General features: G+C 43.7%; 2 protein-coding genes across 3 annotated transcripts; one reads left to right on the forward strand and one right to left on the reverse strand.

The window, feature by feature from the left end:
- Positions 1–665: 665 nt before the first annotated feature.
- LOC120666633 (translocase of chloroplast 90, chloroplastic-like) lies at positions 666–4,499 on the forward strand. The gene is made up of 3 exons (XM_039946516.1): positions 666–832; positions 1,014–1,141; positions 1,875–4,499. Exons 2-3 carry the CDS (start codon positions 1,027–1,029, stop codon positions 4,106–4,108), a joined length of 2,349 nt encoding a protein of 782 aa, XP_039802450.1. The 5' UTR covers positions 666–832; positions 1,014–1,026; the 3' UTR covers positions 4,109–4,499.
- A 656-nt stretch (positions 4,500–5,155) lies between these two features.
- LOC120666634 (protein SUPPRESSOR OF GENE SILENCING 3 homolog) lies at positions 5,156–11,156 on the reverse strand. Of its 2 annotated transcripts, none has more exons than XM_039946518.1 (6): positions 11,007–11,156; positions 8,557–9,389; positions 7,643–7,937; positions 6,312–6,556; positions 5,939–6,096; positions 5,156–5,725 (listed from the first exon to the last, which is right to left on the reverse strand). In XM_039946518.1, exons 1-6 carry the CDS (start codon positions 11,050–11,052, stop codon positions 5,632–5,634), a joined length of 1,671 nt encoding a protein of 556 aa, XP_039802452.1. In that variant the 5' UTR covers positions 11,053–11,156; the 3' UTR covers positions 5,156–5,631. The 2 variants fall into 2 exon arrangements, with proteins under 2 accessions (XP_039802452.1, XP_039802451.1); XM_039946517.1 differs by having other exon boundaries at positions 5,156–5,670; positions 11,007–11,155.
- Positions 11,157–21,504: the final 10,348 nt, after the last annotated feature.

Here is a 21,504-nt window from a genome sequence, read left to right on the forward strand (position 1 = left end):
CATATTCGAAATTTAAACTACAACCGCTAAAAATATTTAGGTCTATATATATATATTCTTTGTTCTGATTTAGGTATACAATCCCTTGTTGTTGTTGCAATATGTGAAATTACTTTTATTGTGAAGAATTCGATTCTCATGGTAAAACAATATGTGCGTATTGAAACATCAATAAAAATGTAGCAATTTTTTAGAAACGAAAATTACTTTTGGTTGTTTCATTTGCACTGCAAAATATTTTCTTAGAGCTAGCACGGATATTAAACATTGCATTTCTTTTTTCTTTCTTTAATATTAGACAATCGTTTGTGTTAAAGCACAGTGATATTTTCTTTTAGCATCTCTAGCACTTACCCATATCTCCAAAAAAAACTCTCTCCATAACTATTTTCATTTTTTGTAATGATTGATGCATCATACGGACAAAATTTAATTATCGATGGATAGATATGGTACAGGGAATCCCCTTGGTTTAGATGAGAGGATGTGTATTTTGAATTTTTGATGACCATCAATAATTTTTAATAATGAAGATTGGATTGATAATGTGCTAAAGAATCTTCAACAAAAAAATTAAATGATTGATAATATGCCGGCTATGAACGCTGACGCGGTAATTGGGCCCACCCGCCTTGGACTCGTCCGCCGGTCGCTCTTCGTCTCCCCACCCAAATGTGACAAAACAAAAAACTAGCGCTCGCCGCCGCGGACTCGCTCCTGTCCGGCCGAGCGAGCCACACAAAAAAGAGATAACCAAAAAAAACCCGCCGCATCTCCAACATCCCCTCCTCCCAAGAACGCGGCGGCGGCCGCCGGACGCCTCCCCGACCAGGTAGCATCGGATTCCGCAGCTCAGGCCACGGCCCGTTGCGATGTTTCTTCTCGTCTTTACGCGGGTGTTTCGTCGGGGGTCCGGTGGGAATGGGGAGGGCGAAATATTGGGTATTTCTCGCGCTTGAACCCTGGGGGGAGATTTGTTCTCTGAGTTTCCTCGGCCTCTCCTCCCTTTGCAGGTGAAGGTGAGTGATGATGAACTTCAGGGACTGGATCTCGTTCCGGCTCGGGTCGTCGCTGCTGTCTGCCAGGCCCTTCGCGCTCTCCTCCGGGGACGACGACGGCGCCTCCCAGGGCGACGCTGATGGTACCCTCTTTTCCTGGTTCTTAGTTTGAACAACGGTGTTGCTGGTAGTTAGAAACTTTGAATTTTCATTCCCAACAGCAGTTCCATGCCTCAGGCGGCTTAAAAATCCTGTTTCTGAAATGCCATCATGTAGTCTAATCTGCTCCAGCAGAATATTATAGATGTTTATAAGTTTGTTGGCCTTTGAACCTACCTCTCAATCACCTTTTGCAATTCATTCCCACCATGGTGGTCTAGTCTAATTCGCAAGAGGGAATGGCATCAATTTATGACCGCAATGACCTAGCCTGTCCTTCATAACCTAGTGTGCTTGACTGCTTGCAAGGAGAGTTGCCAAATTGTTAAATTTTGGTCACCGATATCAGGCTTCTTGCATGTTTTAGAATTTCTTGGCACAAGGCTATTCTTACTAGAATTTTAGCATATTATAAGATTTATTAGGATTAAGCCTTGCAATTGTCCCTGTTAGAATGCATTGCTGTTTCGTTCCGTTGTTGTATATGTTTCTGCATTCTGTGGTGTGCGCTTGTCAAAAAAGAAGAAGAAGAAACAGCTTTTGTGTTTCTTCTTATTTTCTGTCAGCTATCCTGGTTACCTTTACTGTCATGAAAGGCCCTTTTGCTACTTAGCATTTTCAATTCCATCACATATGGGCATGTTTCAAATTCTATGTTACACTTTTACCCTCTACATAATAATCTGATGCGGGTTGCTTATTGAAATTATGGTTCAGGTACAACACAGAATGAGTTTGTAGAGACTGTTTCTGCCAATAGATTTCCTTCCAATGATACTCGGATGTCAGAGGTCACTACCAACTTTAATGGTGGTGCAGTTTATCCTGCCCCTGTTCAACAAGATAATGATAACAAGAAGTCAGATCCACTGATGAAAGTTGAGGCGCTTCAAATCAAGTTTCTGCGGTTAGTACACAGGACCGGAGTGCCTCCCAGTACTGATGTAGTTGTGCAGGTACTGTACAGATTGCAGCTTGCAAACTTGATTAAAGCTGGTGAATCAGGTGCCAGGAGAACCAACCTCGCTATCAACAAAGCCAGGGTGATAGCAGCACAGCAAGAAGCACCGGGTGGGCCTGATCTGGACCTCCCCTTGCGGATTCTTCTCCTGGGAAAGACTGGTGTAGGAAAGAGTGCCACAATCAATTCGATTTTTGATGAAAGAAAGGTTCCTACTGATGCACTAGTTCCTGCTACTCATAGGATAAAAAAGATTGAAGGAACAATCAAAGGAATAAGAGTCACAGTTATCGACACACCTGGCCTGATGCCTCATTACCTTGGCCAACGGAGAAACAGGAAGATTCTGAACTCTGTCCAGCGCTACATTAAGCGATCCCCACCTGATATCGTCTTATACTTTGAGCGACTGGACCATATTAACAGCAGATACAGTGATTACCCGCAGCTGAAGCTTATGACTGACATCTTGGGTTCTTCAATGTGGTTCAATACTGTCCTTGTTATGACTCACTGTTCCTCATCTCCTCCTGAAGGGCCAGATGGTTATCCTTTAGAATATGACACCTACACTCGTTACTGCAAGAGTGTGGTGCAGCAGCATATCCAGGCAGCAGTTTCCAACACTCAGCTAGATAATCCTGTTGTTCTGGTAGACAATCATCCTATGTGCAGACGAAACACCAAAGGTGAAAGAGTTTTACCAAATGGGCAGGTATGGGTATCAGAACTGCTGCTGCTGTGTGGGGCAACTAAGTTGCTGGCCGAAGCAAATTCCTTGCTTAAGTTTCAAGATAGCTTCGTACTGTCACAGGCAAATAACAGGCTTCCTTCACTGCCTCATCTTCTTTCTTCACTCCTTAAGCCTAATTCTTCATCAAGTTCGGATGGTATTGACAGTGAATTGACAGAAATGTCGGATGAGGAGGATGAATATGATCAACTACCACCCTTCCGCATTCTGAAGAAATCTGAATATGAAAATTTGACAAATGAACAAAAGTCTGCATATCTTGATGAACTGGACTACCGCGAGACTTTGTACCTAAAGAAACAATGGAAGGAGGGAATCAGAAGGCAAAAGCTTACTGAAGTGCAAAATGATGAAGTTGCAGATGATTATGAAGAGGGTGCATCCCCAGAGGTTGTGCACATGTCAGATATGGAAATTCCACTAAGTTTTGACTCTGATTACCATGTGCATCGCTACCGCCACATCATCACAGATGATCAGTTGTTCAGACCAGTTTTGGATCCCCAAGGCTGGGACCATGATATTAGGTTTGATGCAATCAATTTTGAAGCGTCTCAAGAGTTGAAAAAGAATGTCTCTGCGGGAATTGCAGGTCAGATGAGAAAGGACAAAGAAGACATGTATATCAATTCAGAATGTTCAGTAAGTTATTCTGATCAGAGGGGCTGCTCCTTGATCGGGGGTATGGATATGCAAACGGCGAGCAGAGATTTTCTTTGTACTGTTCATGGGGATGCCAAGTTCCGCAATTTGCCTTGGAACACTACTGGAGGTGTCATTTCTGTTACTAAGTTTGGCAACAAGTACTTTGCCGGGGCCAAGTTAGAAGACTCTGTTACCATTGGGAAGCGAGTTCAACTGGTAGCCAATGCTGGTAGAATTGCTGGCTGTGGACAAGTGGCACATGGAGGTGGCATGGAGATAACTGCACGGGGGAAAGATTACCCTGTGAGGGAAGAGAGCGTCACATTTTCTGTCACCGCTCTGTCATTCGAAAAAGAAACTGTAATTGGGGCCAACCTTCAGTCAGACTTCCGAGTGGGCCGTGGATCGAAAATGTCAGTCGGCGCTAACCTAAACAGTAGATACTTAGGCAAGCTCAGCATCAAGACCAGCACGTCAGACCATGCTGAGATAGCTCTCATAGCAGTTGTCTCGTTGATCCAGTTCTTTAGGAGAGGATCCGGAGCAGCGGATAAAGGCGACCAGCAGTTTGACACCTACCTGGACGACTAGATAACAGATACAAGGATAAGACAGCCATACTGTGTTTTAGATGTTCAGTAGCAGCAAGATTCACTGCTACTTTGTGAAGCTATGCCATTTCTTCTTCTAGGGTTCCAACTTGTACAGAATTCTTGTACATGAGTTTTGAGTACAGTTATGAAGGTGGCATTTTCCATGAGAAGAGTGTTCTGCCTCTAGGCCAGTCACTAGGTTTTAATAATGTAATGAGGAAGTTTTGAGTTTTGACATCACACAATGTTTAGTTTTGGGGTTGTGTGTCATCTATCACCCATTGTCTTTTTTTTTTTTTGCTGTGTTGCAAGTAAAAGGACAGATTTTTTTTGATGATACAATGTTAGCCCACATATATTGAGGAAAATGTAGCATTTCTCAACATCAACATCCTTTTGTTTCGAAAAAGTAGACATGACTATCTTTACCTTTTTTTGTATTTAATGCTTTGTTGCTTACAAGATCTCCAAGAGCATGCTTTATTGGTGCAGTGCAAGAAGCTCGTGAACGTTGAGGGCAGTCTTGCAAAGCAGGTAAAATTTTTCAAGTTCCTTGTCATCCGGACACTTATTTTAACCACCGCTACAGAGTAATTAACCGGTGTCCACCTTGTGCTTCTCCATCAGACCTGTGTTTTCTCGCGAGAAGTATGGTTTGCAGTTTCAGGCCCTTAGGCTGTAGGAACTACTCCCTCCGGTTTGCGCAACCGGATTCTACAGCCTTCTCTAGCCAGTGATGCCGAACTGCCGATCCATCAAAATAGCCAGTGATGCCGAACTGCCGATCCATCAAAACCAAGGGGCTTTCTTAGGCTATTTATTAGCTGGGCTTGCTGGATGTGACCAATCATAGTAACGGTATTTACCATGACCATCTAAGTATTCTTTCATCTTTCAAAGGCGAGCTATTTGTCAGTAATATTGTTAGTGTTGTTTGTGACTTGTTTGTGGGGGGTGTCCCGATTTTTCACTCTTTGATCTCTCTCCTGTATTAAAGAAATGATGCGAGGGAAATTTCAAAGGCATGGTAAAGACAATATACAAAGATATATAACCATCACTTCGCTTCTGAATTAAAACGCAGGATCATAGATGATAAACTAGATACCATATTCCAGTAGGAGTTCTCAAGCTTGCCCAGAGTCTTTCATAAGCTCGATGCACACACTACGACAGAGATATACTACGGCAACCATATAACGACGCTGCGCAGGTTCAAGTTCCCAGATCACGCAAGCGGACCAAGTTTTAGCATCATCTACGGAATGCTTTCTGGAGCATCAACATCAAAGAGATTGCTCCAAGCAGGGGACTCAACACAAGCCGAGGCAGCTAGCTCTTCACGAGCTGGAGGCCTGGAAGGTGTCCGGCTTGTGCTTCTCCATCAGGCCTGTCAGGGCAGCATCGAGCTCCTTCTCAAGCTCCAGCTCCTTCTCCATGTACTCTTTCTTCAGCTTCATCTTCTTCTCCTCGTGGGCTTTGATCAAGTCATCCCGTTCAGCCTCAAACTCTGCCACATCCTTAACCTGGCCATCGATAAACTTCTGCACATGTTCCTTCCTGCACATGACAGCAGGGACTGAGAATGGAAAACAGCAATTGACATTGTTCCTTCCTACAAGAGATGATTGGAGGAAACAGAAGCAATCTTAACGATTGATGCATTGAAATATGTCTACATTAGATGATCAAAGGAGAAAACAGAAGCAATCCTCACAAGTGATGCATTGAGACAGCATTTCGATCCCCGAAAGAAATGCTTCACTATATTCATTACTCCAATTGAAGGTATGGCACAATACCATCCAACTGGGAATTAGTCACCCACCTTAGCCTTCGATCTTCAGTAGTTCCAGACTCCACATCAAAGTGCCTAGCCTTTGCACGTTCCTCCTGCAGCAACTTTTCAAACTCCTTTTCTTTGGCCTCTGTGATCTTGTGAATACTCTCAATTTGATTATGGAAAAATTCCTCCTGGTATTTCATCTGCAAAGCATGGAAAAAAGTTAAGACAAGGGGTAACAAGAGATAGGTGGTGCATGAATCTTACTGCATAAGTTTCTGAGTGCAAAAGAGAGAGTAATTCTCCCAGCAAATTCATAATCATTTGATACTCAAGTCATTGACACGGGCACCGATGAAACAAATTGTTTGATGTGCACATACGCTTTGGTAGAAAACATTACATCCACTTATATTACCTCTTGCTCATACTCCAAGTGCTTCTCTTTGGCTTTATCCCTGACAAATTGATTCTCTTCCATAGTCTCACGAAGCCTTTGAGTAACAACACCCAAGGTTTCTTCAACTGCTTTAGAGCGTTGCTCTGTCTTAACCACCTTGTTCTTCAGATAATTCAGTTGCTGGTTGTCCTCACTCATCTGTTTCATTGGAATCACCACCATCTCACTGTAAGACCTCATCTCATATTTCAGTCGGGTTTTCCCTGAAATTATAGTGATGATCAGATATGTCCAGTTAAGTAAGAAAAAGCAGGTTATATCCAGTAGATGAATCAGAAGTAGCGTGGGCTTAATGCTTGTGTTACAAAAATACTTCACTAGTTGAACTTGGTGCCTTCATTTCAATAAACAGGTTACAGATTCCAATTTTCAATGGACCTACTGTACTGTTTTGCAAGTCATACAAGAGAATAATTCACCATTAATCAAGAGAGGTGAGTGGGTGATGCATTTTCACAAACAAGACAACAATGGTACACAGAAAAGCATTGCTTTGATTATTCACAAGTTATCATCATTCAGGAAGCAATTTAGTGGCCTTCTCGGTTATGGGACTGGGATTATCCTTATGCCTTAGTTCAAAAGGCTAGATCCCAAAATTCCTATGGAAATCCTCCCCCTAAACAGGCCCTTAAAGAGGAGAGCTATAACTAAAAAAAATTGATGCTCAGAAATGATTGGCCTGTGAGAAGGAAAGAAATCTGCGGACAAGAGTATCTTTCTTCCTCAAAGTAAAGAGTCACTTAGTTGTGCTAATCTGTGGAATCAGTTAGTTGGCGGGATAAAAAAAAATTAAAGACATTGCTGTTATCGCTCTCAGAAGATGTTTTCCATCTAGTGCTGCATCCAGAATTACAAATAAAAAGTTGCTTTTGAAAAGCCTAGTTCCAAACAGAGCTGTGCACTTTTAAATACCAAATGAAATAAAACTGCATTATGCTTCAGTCACCATAAGAACCCCACTTGGCCTTCATAGATTAAGCAGGATGAAAAGGAAAGTTGAAAGATAGGAACAAGCATAACTGCATAAAGAGAAATAATAGTACCAGCATACTGTGTTAAGGATAAACAAAACAATTGCTAGAACTAACCAGCATGAATGCCAATGAAATGGAACAATAGAAATATCCAACTTCACAGGTCCTTATTTCACATGCGTACAAGTTCTATGCAAAGTTGACAGCAATAAATTCAAGGCATAAAGAATTCAGGGAAAAGTTCCACTAGATATAGTTGTTTAACATACAAATATGCGCATACAGAATTGATAGCATTAATTTAAATGATACCTTGGCAGTGTTTGTTGAACGACTCCATATCCTCTCTGTTTGCTAAGAAACCATATAATTGTCTTTTCCCACCAGGAACGAATGGAACCCGGCGGAGCTGCCATGTATTTCTGTCTGTACCTTGCGTAATAAAGTGCCTATGCAGACGTTCCGCCTCCATATAGCCAACAGCCGAGCTTTCAAATATTAACACACTTATCCCACGGTGCCCAGCAGGACCATAGGAATGACGTGCTTTAGTCGCTGCATATTCACCGAAATAATCGAGGAGCTCTTGGTTCCCCATGCCCTTCCACTAGAGCATGTCAAACAATAAATAAAAATCAGAATACAACTTAACCATATAGCCGTTGAAGAGCTATATAAAAGGTCATTATAAAAGCCGAGAAAGTCACATATATGATCAACGCTTGTTGCTCCAACTATATTCCTATATCTAGTAAACGCTAAGTAGCAGAAACAGACATTGAGTGCAACAAAAAAGAGTGGAAAAACAACTATAAAGAGAATAACCTATTGCAGGTTAGCCTCCAGCCAAATGTTATTTGATAGTGATAAACAGTTCAAAAAAACTTAGCTCAAAAATTTGTAGGGACACAATTTGCCATGAGCTGAACTTTAAGAACACTAATTAACTATAAGATAGTAAAGAGGATCAATAGGGTCAATGGACAATGTAGAAGACAACAGTATAACATCTAGGCAAAGAAAGATAACACAATATTCATAGTAACCAATACACATGGGAAGCATATTGCAGTATTGCACCATTGTACAGTCCAATCAAATACTCTAACATGAAACGATACATAAAGCAAACAAGGTATTGACATAGTTAATCAAATGCTCTAACATGAAATGATACATAAAGCAAACAAGGTATTGACATAGTTAAAGGCAAAAAAGTTAGTCACCTTATCATCGTCGTCTTTTTCCAACAAGGTATTCATGACAATAACCATTGGTGGCCACACAATCTCACGATCAGTGCTTTCTCGCAGTCCTTTCCATTTCCCGAACTGTTCACCAGCTGGTACCACCGAAGTACCCCTGCGAGATAGCTCCTCTTCCAGCAATGCAGCCAATTCTCGGTGAAGCTTAACCCTTGTAGAACCCTTTGTTCTAGCATGAGTCATCAAAGGCTGCAGCCCTTTGTACCAGTCAATCGCCCCAGGTCCATTTTTGCATGCTGGACAATGCCATTGCCTAGCCTGTTCATTTATCTGTTCGACACTCAATGTATCCAAGACTTCAAAGAAACCTTTGAACCACTTGTTCATTTTTCGAGTCTCAAAACTTTTCTCACTAGCATCAGAATCATCATCACTGACATCATCGCTCAAATCATCATCATCATCGGATGAATCATTGCAATTGACATCCTCAACCTCAGGGTCACCACCAGGTGTTGGAATATCATCCCTCGCACCTTCAGAACCAGATGGACGAGACCTGGATTGCCACTGCCAACCGTTGGCCAGAGGTGGAGTCACAAAAGGGCGTGGTGCTTGCAGTTCTCTTTCCATAGCCTTTGTTTGTGGTGGTGGTCTTGGATTGCCTCTGTTAGCAGCACCGCGATCTGCAGATTGAACCCAACTGGTTCCAGGAGTGTGTGACGAACCATTGCCACCCCATGCTGACCATGCTGCGTTAGGTGCAGCATTTGTGGAACCCGATGGTGCCCACTGTCTCCCAGCTGGTTGCGCTGGTTTCTTGGACTTCTTACCAATGGTTTCCCAGCCAGCATCTGTATGCAGGGTAGGATTATGCAATGTTAGACAAATAGTCTCCACAATCATCATGAATAATGGCAAGAACTGCACGCTCAACTTTGGAATAGAATGATGATAGTCTTAAAATAAAGTGAGCTGAGGTGCATAAACTAGGTTATGGTAAGTTTGCACACACAGATCTAATTGTCAAGAGAGACATCTATTTCATTACAGGCTCAATTCGCATCAAGATATCACTTGGTAACTGATGGTGCATTTAACATGACATGGGACAAGCCAGTAAAAGTGCATCTTGCGCAATAAACAATGGCACTGACTATTAGACTGCTGAAGATATGCATATAACAGTCACAAAATGCATAAAAATAATATCACAGTAAAAATAACATACTGCCATCACACAACTCCAATTCATCAAGTCTTCTACTCCAGAGTAGTTAAAATAAACAGAACAGTAGTTACCAGACAGGCAGTGTCAAACCAATGTGCACTAGCAAACTTTTTACCCCAATTCATCGTTTCAGTTATGAGTGGTTCAGTATGTTACCAGGCTCCATGATAGAATCAAACAAAGTCAAACATAAGCTAAATCAGGGAGCAACAGAATCAAAAACAAAAATCAGTCACTAACAACAACTATGCAACTAAATTTAAGAGGGGATAAGGAATGAGTATCAGAAATGACCAAGAAACACAAAATGCCGTCATCAAATTCGCAGCACAACTCCAATTCCTATTGCAAGACATAATCCCAACTCGCAGGCAGGTGAATTGAATCAGATATTACAAGATGTTAAACAAAACAGGAGAATCGCAGAGAAATAAAAATAAGAGAGTACATGCCAGTCACAAAATGCCTGTTCACTAAAAGGGCCCTCTAAATATCATACAACTAAAACAGTAAAATCACCTAGCGTCCTAGCATAAATAAATATCCATAATTACAGAGCAGAAACTTGATAGCCCCTCATTTTGCAAGTTTAACAGGGGATCTCAGGAATGCAAGGGTCTATTTATACTATTACAAAAGCCACAACATATTCGACATAAATTATTAACTCAATGGAATGTATCTACAGTTTTCTTATAAAAAGGGGAAAAAAAAGGAGAAAGGAATACGCCTAACAAAATCCGCTTCGCACGGAGCACACGAACGCAAGCTATGGCTAAATCCCACCGAAAACAAAATAAAAAAAATCGAGAGCGATCCCCAAGTGCCATCAGGTGAAACCCCAAACGATAAAAAGAGAAACACAAGTAAGACCATAGATCCGCGCATTGGAGATGAACAAATCGAACGCCCAAATAAACCCACCGATTCCGCACCGACGCGAAGCAGCATTCGCCTCCCGTCCCCAAATGCCAGTCGCTCCAAAACATTGGAACAAACTGAAGACCCAAAATCGAACAATCCAACCCGACCCGGCAAATCACCCGTACCGCGCGATCACCGAATCAATCACCTACACGAACCCGCACGCGCGCAAGAGACGAATCAGATTCCCGGAACAAAAATTCCCCGCACGGCCACCCTAAACCCTACTACCCCACCCCCTAAACGATCCGGCATTGCACGATCCGTCCACCCACAGAGCACGAGGAGGGATGGGCGGAGAGGGGGAGGTGCTCACCGGGGCCAGGAGGCCCGCCGCCGCGACGATCGCCGGAGCCAGACATCGATCGAAGGCGCGCTCCTCCCACTCCCCCTTTGGCGTAGTGTGGTTTAGAGATTGGGGAGTGAGGCGAGACGCCGTGACCGAGAGGGGGGCCGGAGCTATATATAGGGACGGAGACCATCGGACGGCGCGGGGGCGTGGTAACCGCACCGCCGGAGGTGCGTGCACCGCGGCCGCACGGTGCGTGCTCGTTTGGCTCACTACCCATTTCATCCCTCCCTCGACGACTCAACTCACTGACACTATGGGTTCATTAACTATGGCCCACAATACAGTTGTTAGGGGTAGCTCCCAGCTGCGGTAGACGAGTCTTAGCGACTCGTATCGCGAGGGGAGGCGCACCTCGCACCAGTCCCCCGCGGCGGGCCCACAGTACGAGATTAATGGGTGGCACTGCCAGGTGGGGCCGCGTCCCGTCCTGCTGACTGCCAGTCAGTCCCTCGTGAACGTGGGGGGCGGGGTCAACCGAGTCAACCTCCTTCAAGCACGGCGCGAAAGAGGGATGGGCCCGCATGTCAGCTTCAGTAAAGTAGACTGGTTTTTATTGATTGGATTTCGATCGTTCATGGTGCAGATTGGCTTGATCTGACCCGGTTTGGTGAGGATTTGAATGAAGCGTTTTGAGCCAATAATTACGTTGATCATCACTACTAGCTGATTGGCGTCCAATGGTCTGTGCATAGTACGGGCCGACACTCTCTACTCTACCAGGGGCGTCCCTGGGCCGGACGGCCGGTGCGACCGCACAAGGCTCACAAATACGGCCCGCACAGGGCTCACAAATTCAAATTTGAAGGGCCTTCGAAATATGAAGTATAATTTATATAGTAATATAGAAGGCTTCAATTTTATTAATTTGCAGCCTAATTCGTAGCAAAACGTGATCCAAATTGCATCCAGAAGTCACACATCGTATTCCCGATTGTCGATCGCCGGAAGCTAGGGATGGCACCAGCGGATGCGGGTGCGGGTTTTGCAAAAACCCGCCCGCAGGCAAACCCACGGGGTTGGGAAAAACCCGCCCGCAGACAGACCCGCGGGTGCATTTCTACACCCGCACCCGCAACTCCACCCGCGGGTTTCGGGCGCCCGCGGGTGTGACAACATATATAATAAAAATGCACAAAGTCATCAATTTAAATAGTCAAATAGCACATTTCTATAAGTAATAAGGACAAACTAACAACAAATCCATAAGTTCAAAGTAATAAAGACAAACTAACAACAAATTCATAAGTTTTTGTGCTCATTTTATAGTTAGGATAGTTGGATTGAACCTTATCTAAGCATGTTGGGCTAAGATTTCTTTGTTTTAGGATGGGTGCGGGTCCACCCGCGGGTGGAATTTCAAACCCGCACCCTGTAACACCCAAGGTGATTAAGTTATTAAGATGGTGGTTCAGTTGTTAAGCAAGGCATTTGAAGATAAACGAGTCTTTATGAGCTAAATGTCTCAAAGTTGGAAAATTCAATCGAAATAACAGATGGGCAGTTTGAAGCATTTAAAACTTAGTGGAAGCATTGTTGGAGCCAAATCCAAGTGGCAAGTGCCTCAACAGGAAAAAGTAAAAGAGGAGAAATTGGACCTTAAGGTGTGGTCTGAAAATTGCAAGTCTGAAAATAGCGGTGATTAACCAAGTTGGAGTCCATTTTCTGAATAAATTTATATGCAAATTTTGAGATGTGATGGACTGAAAATGAAATTGAAGTACCAAGGATTATTTTAGTCAAGTAGTTCACGAGAAAATGTGGAGAATCATATTTCTAGTCAAGGCTCAAAGTTGCAATGTTGGGCTGATTCTGAATTCAGGTGCTTGCTGAAAGTGAATAAGTCTGAATGGCTGAAAACAGTGATAAATGGCTTAGTTTGGGAGTGAATAAAAGAATATTTGGAGTAGCAACTTTGAGCAACATGTACCAACCTAGAAACTTGGATGACTAAGATTGTCGGTACCCTGCAGCTGGGGTACCCACTCCTACTATGCCAAGACTCGCGTAGTTATCCGTAACTATGCCCTAAGGAGCTGAGCAGCCGGACCCCTGGGGTCCGGCTCCATCTCACCGGACCAACGGTCCCGGACTCTCAACTTGCCAAGAACTTGATCAACCTTATGTCTGTAGGGGTTTTATTATTTTTATGAAATTAAAGTCCTCCAAATCATGCCTTACTCGCAAGCGTAATCAAAACCAAGCGCTAGATCAAAGCTCAAGTGTGGGTATTAACATGGACGAATAATCTACTAAGCTCCACAAATACGAAATAAATTTCATGACAACGCTCGTGAACAATTGCTTTAAAAGAAAATAAAGTAAAACTGAATGCATAAATAAAATTGCACGATCCAACAAAAACAAAGACTCTTTTTATTTTGATTTCATGACTCAACACTAATTTAAGACTCACTCTCACACATGCGAAAAATAAAGCACACAATGCTAAACTATGACTCTCACACATGCGAAAAATAAAGCACACTCACACGACGAACTTTCGAGTAAACAAAGACTAACAAAATTGAATCTACGAGTCGTCACACCTTCCCCCCATGCTTAGATTATGTGGCGTCCTCGTCGCAATGATATAAAAGACGAGTGTGAAGCTCGTCGGTGTTCTCAACGGCACCTTGGGCAATTGCATCTTGGGCAATTGCATCTTGGAGGCCCCCCTCCTTGCTTTTGTAGATTTCCGACCATCCCAAATAACTTCCTTATATTGCGGACAAGGAAGTTGTAGTCTTTTTCGGCCAAGCTCTCGATGTCGTCCATCCTTCGATCCATTGCCACGATTCGATCGTGACACCTATCGATGGTGGCGCGGAGATCCGCGATCTCATTGCGGCACTTGAAACAGCACCCGAAGTGATGGCCGTCGCGGTTGGGGCTGTCTTCTTTGGGCTCGTCGTCCTCCTTCTTCTTCTTGCCGCTATCGCCTCCGGAGGGGTCATCTTCTTCTTTTCTCTCCTCTTCGGCCCACCCCGGCCAATCATCATCGTAGTCACGACCAGTGGCGCCCCATAAACCAGGGCTCATGATGCTCTCCCAATCGCTGTCCCCCGCATAATCCTTCGGCTCCGGGGTGTGCTCGACGTAGTTCTTTCTTTTAACTCCGAGGAGGCGCAAGGAACGCCTAGGCGCGGGTGGCTTTTTGTCTTGTCGCTTCTCGCCTTCGTCTTCGTCGCTGCTGATGACGACGACCACCCTTTGGGCTTGAGCTAGCCTCTCGTTGTACCATTGAAGGCCCTTCCCTCCGACGCTCATCCGTGCTTGGGTATTGAATTTATTCGGAGGGGCCTTCGCTTCACATCGCTTTGCTTCAACAAGGAGGGGCGTCGCACCGGTTGCCAAGATGGGGCTAGATGTCTTTGGCGTGGGGGCGTCGGGCGTCAAACCCCTCTCCTCAATCTCCATTGCTGCAATCATGGCTCTTGCGCTCGCTGGACCGGCCATTGTCGAAGTCTCTCACGAGGTGGTGGTGTAGATTGAAAAGTATGAGAGAATAGATCTAACCCGCGCCTCTATTTATGTCCCGAAAAGACTTGGACGAGAAGTCCAGAATATCTTCGGTTTTGGCATGCGAAATCTATAAGGCACAGGTTCAAAATTTCCTTATCTCGTACCTACCAAAAATCGAGACCGAAACGCAAACGAAGTGGCTTAGGCCGGCCGGCCTAGGGGTGTTGGGCCGGCCGGCCCAGGGGTTTTTTCAGCCCCCTGGACTCAAACTTTTCCGAGGTGAACACCAATAAATTAGAAGCCTATGTTTTACTCAAAGTTCGTCCAGAATAGAAATAAAACTATGAAAATAAAATCTAAAAGAGAATATTTACAAACTTACCTTGCTTAACGTCGTTAGGCTTGACGTTCCGGTTCCTCATCCATGGTGTATATGTCGATGTAATGAAGGGGCACGACGTCGGGCTCCAAGAATACCTTTAGTCGCTGTCCGTTCACCACATATTGGTCGCCTTTCGCATCCATGATTGTCACCGCCCCCATGAGTGAAACTGAGTGTACAACGTATGGTCCATCCCATTTGCTTTGTAATTTTCCTTTGCCAAAGAGTTTGAATCTTGAATTGTAGAGTAGGACCATGTCTCCTTCTTTGAATTCCTTGTTTTGTAATCATTTGTCGTACCATCTCTTCATCCTTTCTTTGTAAATTGATGCACTATTGTACGCTTTCAATCTTAACTCCTCCAATTCGCTTATTTGGATTCTCCTTTTAATTCCAGCAGCTTCCGCATCAAAGTTCATTTCCTTCATTACCCAATACGCCTTATGTTCTAGCTCAACCGGCAAGTGGCATGTTTTTCCATAAACAAATTGATAAGGAGTCATACCAATCGGGGTTTTGTGTGCCATACGATATGCCCATAGTGCATCATCTAGTCTCTTCGACCAATCTTTTCCTCCTTTTACCACGGTCTTCTTTAAGATATCCTTCAATTGCTTGTTCGAAGTTTCCGCTTGTCCGTTTGTTTTGGGGTGATAAGACGTGGACACTCTATGTTCAATTCCCAATTTCTTCAAGCATTTACCAAAGTCTTTGCCCGTGAAGTGTGTTCCTCCATCGCTTATCAGGATTCTCGGGACGCCATATCGAGGGAAGATTACCGATTTGATCATGTGTGTGGACTCCTCCGTTGATGCCTTCCGACACGGCATAGCTTCAACCCACTTAGAAACATAGTCCACCATCACCAATATATGCTCAAATCCATGTGAGTTCACAAATGGTCCCATGAAATCGATTCCCCAGACATCAAATAGATCTATTTGCAAATTGTAGTTCAATGGCATGGCATTCCTTTGCGAGATATTCCCTGTCCTTTGGCATTCCGGACAAGTCGAAACAAATCTTTTCGCATCTTCATGCATCTCGGGCCAATAGAATCCACTAGCCCATACCTTAGCTTGAGTTCTAAAGTGCCCATAATGTCCTCCATATCCTGACGAGTGACACTTCCTTAGAACTTCTTCACGTTCCTCCCTCGGTATGCATCTTCTTAGGACTCCACCTTCTCCATATCTATATAAGTATGGTGGATCCCAATAGTATTTTCTTCTTTCCGCGATCACTCTTTTCTTTGCATTCTTGTCCAAGTGATCCAAGGGCATCCCTTTTATTGCCCTTATTATTTCATTCATCCAACTATCTTTGTCGAGAATTCTATATAGGTGATCATCTCTCATTTGATCCTCGATAGGTTCTTTTCCATCATCTCCATGGTTCATCCTTGATAGGTGGTCGGCCACAACATTTTCTGCCCCTTTCTTGTCCATTATCTCCACATCGAATTCTTGTAGCAATAGGATCCATCGAATCAAGTGTGGTTTAGCATCTTTCTTGGACAAGAGATACTTGATTGCCGCATGGTCGGTATAAACTATCACCTTTGAATTTACTATGTATGATCTGAATTTTTCGAAGGCGAACACCACGGCAAGCAATTCTTTCTCCGTTGTTGCATAATTTAATTGGGATTCATTGAGAGTCTTGCTTGCGTAGTAGATAGAATTTACCTTTCCCTCTTTCCTTTGTCCAAGAACGGCTCCTACGGCGTAGTCGCTCGCATCACACATGATTTCAAAGGGTAGATTCCAATCCGGAGGTTGCATGATAGGAGCACTTATGAGGGATTGCTTGAGTGTTCGAAATGCGTGAAGACAATCACTATCGAAGATGTATTCCACATCTTTTTGGAGGAGTTGTGTCAATGGCTTGGTGATTTTTGAAAAATCCTTTATGAACCTCCTATAGAATCCAGCATGACCGAGGAAGCTCCTCAAAGATTTGATGTCCGTAGGTGGTGGCAATTTCTCCACGGTTTCTATCTTTGCTCTATCCACCTCTATCCCTCTCTCGGAGATAACATGACCGAGAACAATTCCTTCTTTCACCATGAAATGACACTTCTCCCAATTAAGCACAAGATCAACCTCTCCACATCTTTTAAGAACTTTCTCCAAATTTGCCAAGCAATCATCAAAGCTAGTACCATGCACCGAGAAGTCATCCATGAATACCTCCATAATCTCTTCTATGAAATCTGAAAATATAGCCATCATGCACCTTTGAAAAGAAGCGGGCGCATTGCACAATCCAAAAGGCATCCTTCGATATGCAAAAGTTCCATACGAGCAAGTAAATGTGGTCTTATGTTGATCATCCGGATGAATAGGTATTTGGAAGAATCCCGAGTATCCATCAAGGTAACAAAAGTGTGAATGCTTTGCCAACCTTTCTAGCATCTCGTCAATGAATGGTAGTGGAAAATGATCCTTCCTCGTTGCCTTATTCAATTTTCTATAATCGATGCACATCCTCCATCCCGTAATGGTTCTTTGCGGTATCAATTGCTCCTTCTCATTTTTCATAACCGTGAGTCCTCCCTTCTTCGGAACGCAATGCACGGGGCTTACCCATTCACTATATGGCACGGGGTATATTATTCCGGCATTCAACAATTTGATAACCTCCTTCTTCACCACATCACACATAGCATGGCTCAACCTTCTTTGATGCTCTACGACTGGCTTGTATTGCTCCTCGAGTTGTATACGATGTGTGCAAAAAGCGGGGCTAATACCTTTCAAGTCGTTAATCGAGTAGCCGATCACCTTTTGTGCTTCTTCAATAAATTCAGCAACTTCTCCGTCTCTTCCGGGCTCAATTCGTCGCTAATAATCACCGGAAAAGTCTTGCCATCTCCCAAAAATTCATATTTCAATCCCTTGGGGAATGGCTTCAACTCAACATCGGGCGCACCATCCTCTTCTTGATCTAACTCTCCAATGTCTTCAAATTTTTCTTCCTCCAAATTCCCGTGTTGCTGCTTCAACTCTTCCATTGTTTCCACTAGTTCTCCGTCTTGGTCATCTTGAGCGTCTCCATTGTCCAAAGCGCGTTGGAGAGGATCCCTGAAAGAATCAATGGAACGAATACTCTCTACCTCTTCGTTATCAAGAGGTAGAGGTGAAGCAAAAGACGGTTTTGAATGAAATTCGAATGAGCACTTCTCTCCATCTAGATCAAAAGTGACAATCCCTTTTTCAACATCTAGAACAGCATTTACTAATTTGAGAAAGGGTTTTCCAAGGATTATGCCTTCATGCTCATCATCACTAGCATTAATCACAAAAAAGTCGGTAGGAATTTTTTTACCCGCTATAGCAACATTTAGATTTCTAAGCACTCCTAGCGGTTTGATTAATCTACCATCTCCCATGATCAATTTAATGATTGTGGCATCTAGGTTCGATGTTTCATTAAAAAGCTCAACATAAACTTTGGAACTCATCACACTAACATGGGCGCCAACGTCACATAAAACATTGCAACATTTTGTTATGTCTATCATGCAATCAACACGAGGTGTGGGTGATGGGTTACCTTCGCCTTGATCGCTTCCAATCGCATATACTTGGGCTATGTGCACGTAGGGTGATGATTCCGAGTTCACTCCCAGGGTCCTTTTGATGTCCAGCACTTCGTCTAAGTCAATCTCTTCCTCTTTTTCTTCAAAAAGTTTCCGAATAATATCACCGGCCGATTCCTTGCCAAATGTATATCCCGTGTGATTATCCGGCGGAAAGTCTTCCGCTATCACCTTTGCCATTCCTCGTTGATTTGGATGCGGTCTTGCTTTGTCGAACAATCTTCCGAAGTCAATTGGTATCCAATTCATCTGCTCGAATTCCCTTAGCGATTTGGCGGTGCCCATGGTTCTTCTTTTCTTTTCCGGGTCGTCTTTCGTTGCACTCCGGATCGATGCTTCTTCATCGTGGTTTGACTCTATGACTTTCCCATGCTTCGGTTGTTCTTCCTCCACTTCCGATGCCTCTTTTCTGAAAATTCCAGCAAGCACCCGCACTTGAGATTCTTCCTCGGAGCTTGCCGAACATCGTTTTTCCAAATCTCTTCGCATGGCCGCACCCTTGCTGATTTTTTGTAGGAGTTGGGCGGCTTCCGTGAGTGTTTTCTCCATGAGATCTCCTGCACACATTTGAACAAATTGCATGCACTCGGGGGTTAGGGAAAAATAAAAAGTATGCAAGAGTACTTCCCCGGAAAATTCGAGCTTCGGTCCTTGTTCAATCAATCCATTGAATCTATCCCATGCTTGATCTATCCCTTCTTCTTCTCCTTGCGCGAAGTTGATCACTTGCTTCCGAATATGTTGAACCTTGCTTAACGGAAAGAACCACTCGCAAAATTTCTTCATCAAGTCATCCCAATTTCCTTTTACCTCGAAGGATGCAAGTGCAAACCATCTTCTCGCTTCTTCCGCAAGTGAGTATGGGAAAAGATTCCATCTAAAACAAGCTAGCGGAACTCCGTCTTGTTGTACCGTGTTGCATAACATTGTGAACCACTTGATATGTCTATATGGGTTGTCCGTCTCATCTCCTATAAAGGGGTTTGCTGCCGCCATCTTGATGATTTGAGGCTTGATCTCGTACTCGGTGGCTCGCAACACCGAATCTGATTTTTGCATGTCGAAGTCCTCCGATCGCGGGCTTGCATAATCCCTTAGTGAATTTTATCCTTCCTCCACGTGTTGAATGAGATGGCCCATCTAGACAATCAAAACAAAAACAAGAAAACAAAAATTTTCTAGGGAAAAGGTTAGGTGTTAGTAACCAACAAAATTAATACAAAGTTAAACATAGCAAAATCACTTGTTCCCCGGCAACGGCGCCAGAAAAGCTTGTTGACGCTTCTTAAAGCGCCAATTTACGTACCGTAAGCACACGGATCATGTAGCTTTTCCCTTAGAGTATTCCCCCAAGGTTTATCAATCCACAGAACAAGTGTTTTACTATGCTTAACTAAGCACTAATGATATTGGTAAAAGATCTGTATTGAGTGTTTGAGTGTGAAATAGATCTAATCTAACCAATCTAATCTAATCTAGACTAGTGAGCAATGATAGATGTGTGCACAAGATATGAAGAGCATTTGTCCATAGGGTCTAGGATCACTAGAGATGTAATCGCCGAGCAACGAAGAACAGATCTAATCTACCAAAGGTGTGTTCCAAGATCAAAACCTTTCCCTCCCGCATACTGTCACTACACGAGGATAATCGGTAACGAATCAACAAGAACACGATAGTTGATGTAATCTAAGTAAACCATGCAAGAGCAAAGCAAACCCAAAGCCAAGTCGCGAACTATTAGGCATCAAAGCATCATCAACAAGAATCGTGATAGATCAATCTCATAAAGGATTCGGCAATTACAACTCAAGATCTCCTTACAACCCCATGAACAAACGAGGACTTTACCCCATGAAGCTAAGCGAAGCGTAGTCGATCATGGTGACGAAATCTCCGGCAAGGGATGGATCCCTTGCTGTCCTCCAACTTGCAGCGGCGCCGAGGGACGATGAGGCCTCCGATGTCGCCTTTCTCTTGTGTCTAACTCGAATGTATCTCTGGATGCTCTTTCTCTGCGATCTCCGCGATCCCCCTCTCTGCGGTTCTCCTCTTTGACGGCGGCTTCGGGGTATTTATAGGCAGATATGGTCGGTGGTTTTGGTAAAACATAAATTAGGGTTGACGCATACTTCGCGCTGAAGAAAACCGAGATTGATTGGACTCCGAAAAGGGCTAGGCCGGCCGGCCCAAGGACTCCAGGCCGGCCGGCCTGGGCCTTTTCTGGCCCCTTTCGATCTCATCTTTCGCGTGTTGAATCTTCCTCTTATTCCTCATCTTAGCCCAGTTGTAACCATGCGTCAAAACATCTCCGAAAATGTCCAATTTCCTGTCAAAATGCAACATGATCCAAAATCCAGGACAAAATCGAAAATGGTCAAGTTCGGGTGCCAAGTGGCAGGTTAGTACATGAATGATCCCGAAGAATTTACCAAAATAACTCCTAATCATATAGTAAAATGGGTACTTAAGGAGCGCCAACAATGTCCTTCACGATTGCACCCCTTTGGACGTCGTTATCTTGGAGATATCTTCGAGGAAAGGATAGAATAGGGAATCCTTCCTTAAATCTTCATTTGCTTTGCTTAATCCCGAAGTATCTTGATCTCATCTTCGTGGGCTTGGTCCTTTGGGCTCTCTTGGAGGATGGATGTGCATAAATGGGCTTCGAATCAACATGGCTTTGGTCCTTCCTTTGGCTTTGGCCTTCGTCTTTCTCCGTGTTAGCGCTCGATCATGGGCCTTGTCATTTCATGCTCCAAAATAGGCCAAAAACCTGCAAAAACGAAGTTCCTCCAAAATATATGTGCAAATGTGAAAATGACCAATAATTAGGCCGGGGTTAGGACGATTAGTGATTTTGATATTAAATTCATGCCATTATCAAGGATAAACAAGGGATAAAATGGGTAGTTGAGGAGTGCCAACAGGCACCCAGTTCATGGGCAAGAAATTCTTGGCATTCTGCGACAGCTACCACATACGCATGGACTGGTCGGCTGTGGCGCACCCAC

Source organism: Panicum virgatum, chromosome 3N (genome assembly GCF_016808335.1).
Source record: "Panicum virgatum strain AP13 chromosome 3N, P.virgatum_v5, whole genome shotgun sequence".
NCBI classification, from domain to species: Eukaryota; Viridiplantae; Streptophyta; class Magnoliopsida; order Poales; family Poaceae; genus Panicum; species Panicum virgatum.

What these genes read in the sequence shown, in the direction of transcription:
- LOC120666634 (XM_039946517.1), bottom strand. Translation starts at nt 11,052, where the DNA reads ATGTCTGGCTCCGGCGATCGTCGCGGCGGCGGGCCTCCTGGCCCCG. An exon ending in CGGCGGGCCTCCTGGCCCCG is followed by an intron (nt 9,390 to 11,006) that starts GTGAGCACCTCC and finishes CCCTGCATACAG; the next exon opens with ATGCTGGCTGGGAAACCATT. An exon ending in ACTGAAGATCGAAGGCTAAG is followed by an intron (nt 5,671 to 5,938) that starts GTGGGTGACTAA and finishes TGTCATGTGCAG; the next exon opens with GAAGGAACATGTGCAGAAGT.
- LOC120666633 (XM_039946516.1), top strand. Translation starts at nt 1,027, where the DNA reads ATGATGAACTTCAGGGACTGGATCTCGTTCCGGCTCGGGTCGTCGCTG. An exon ending in CTCCCAGGGCGACGCTGATG is followed by an intron (nt 1,142 to 1,874) that starts GTACCCTCTTTT and finishes ATTATGGTTCAG; the next exon opens with GTACAACACAGAATGAGTTT.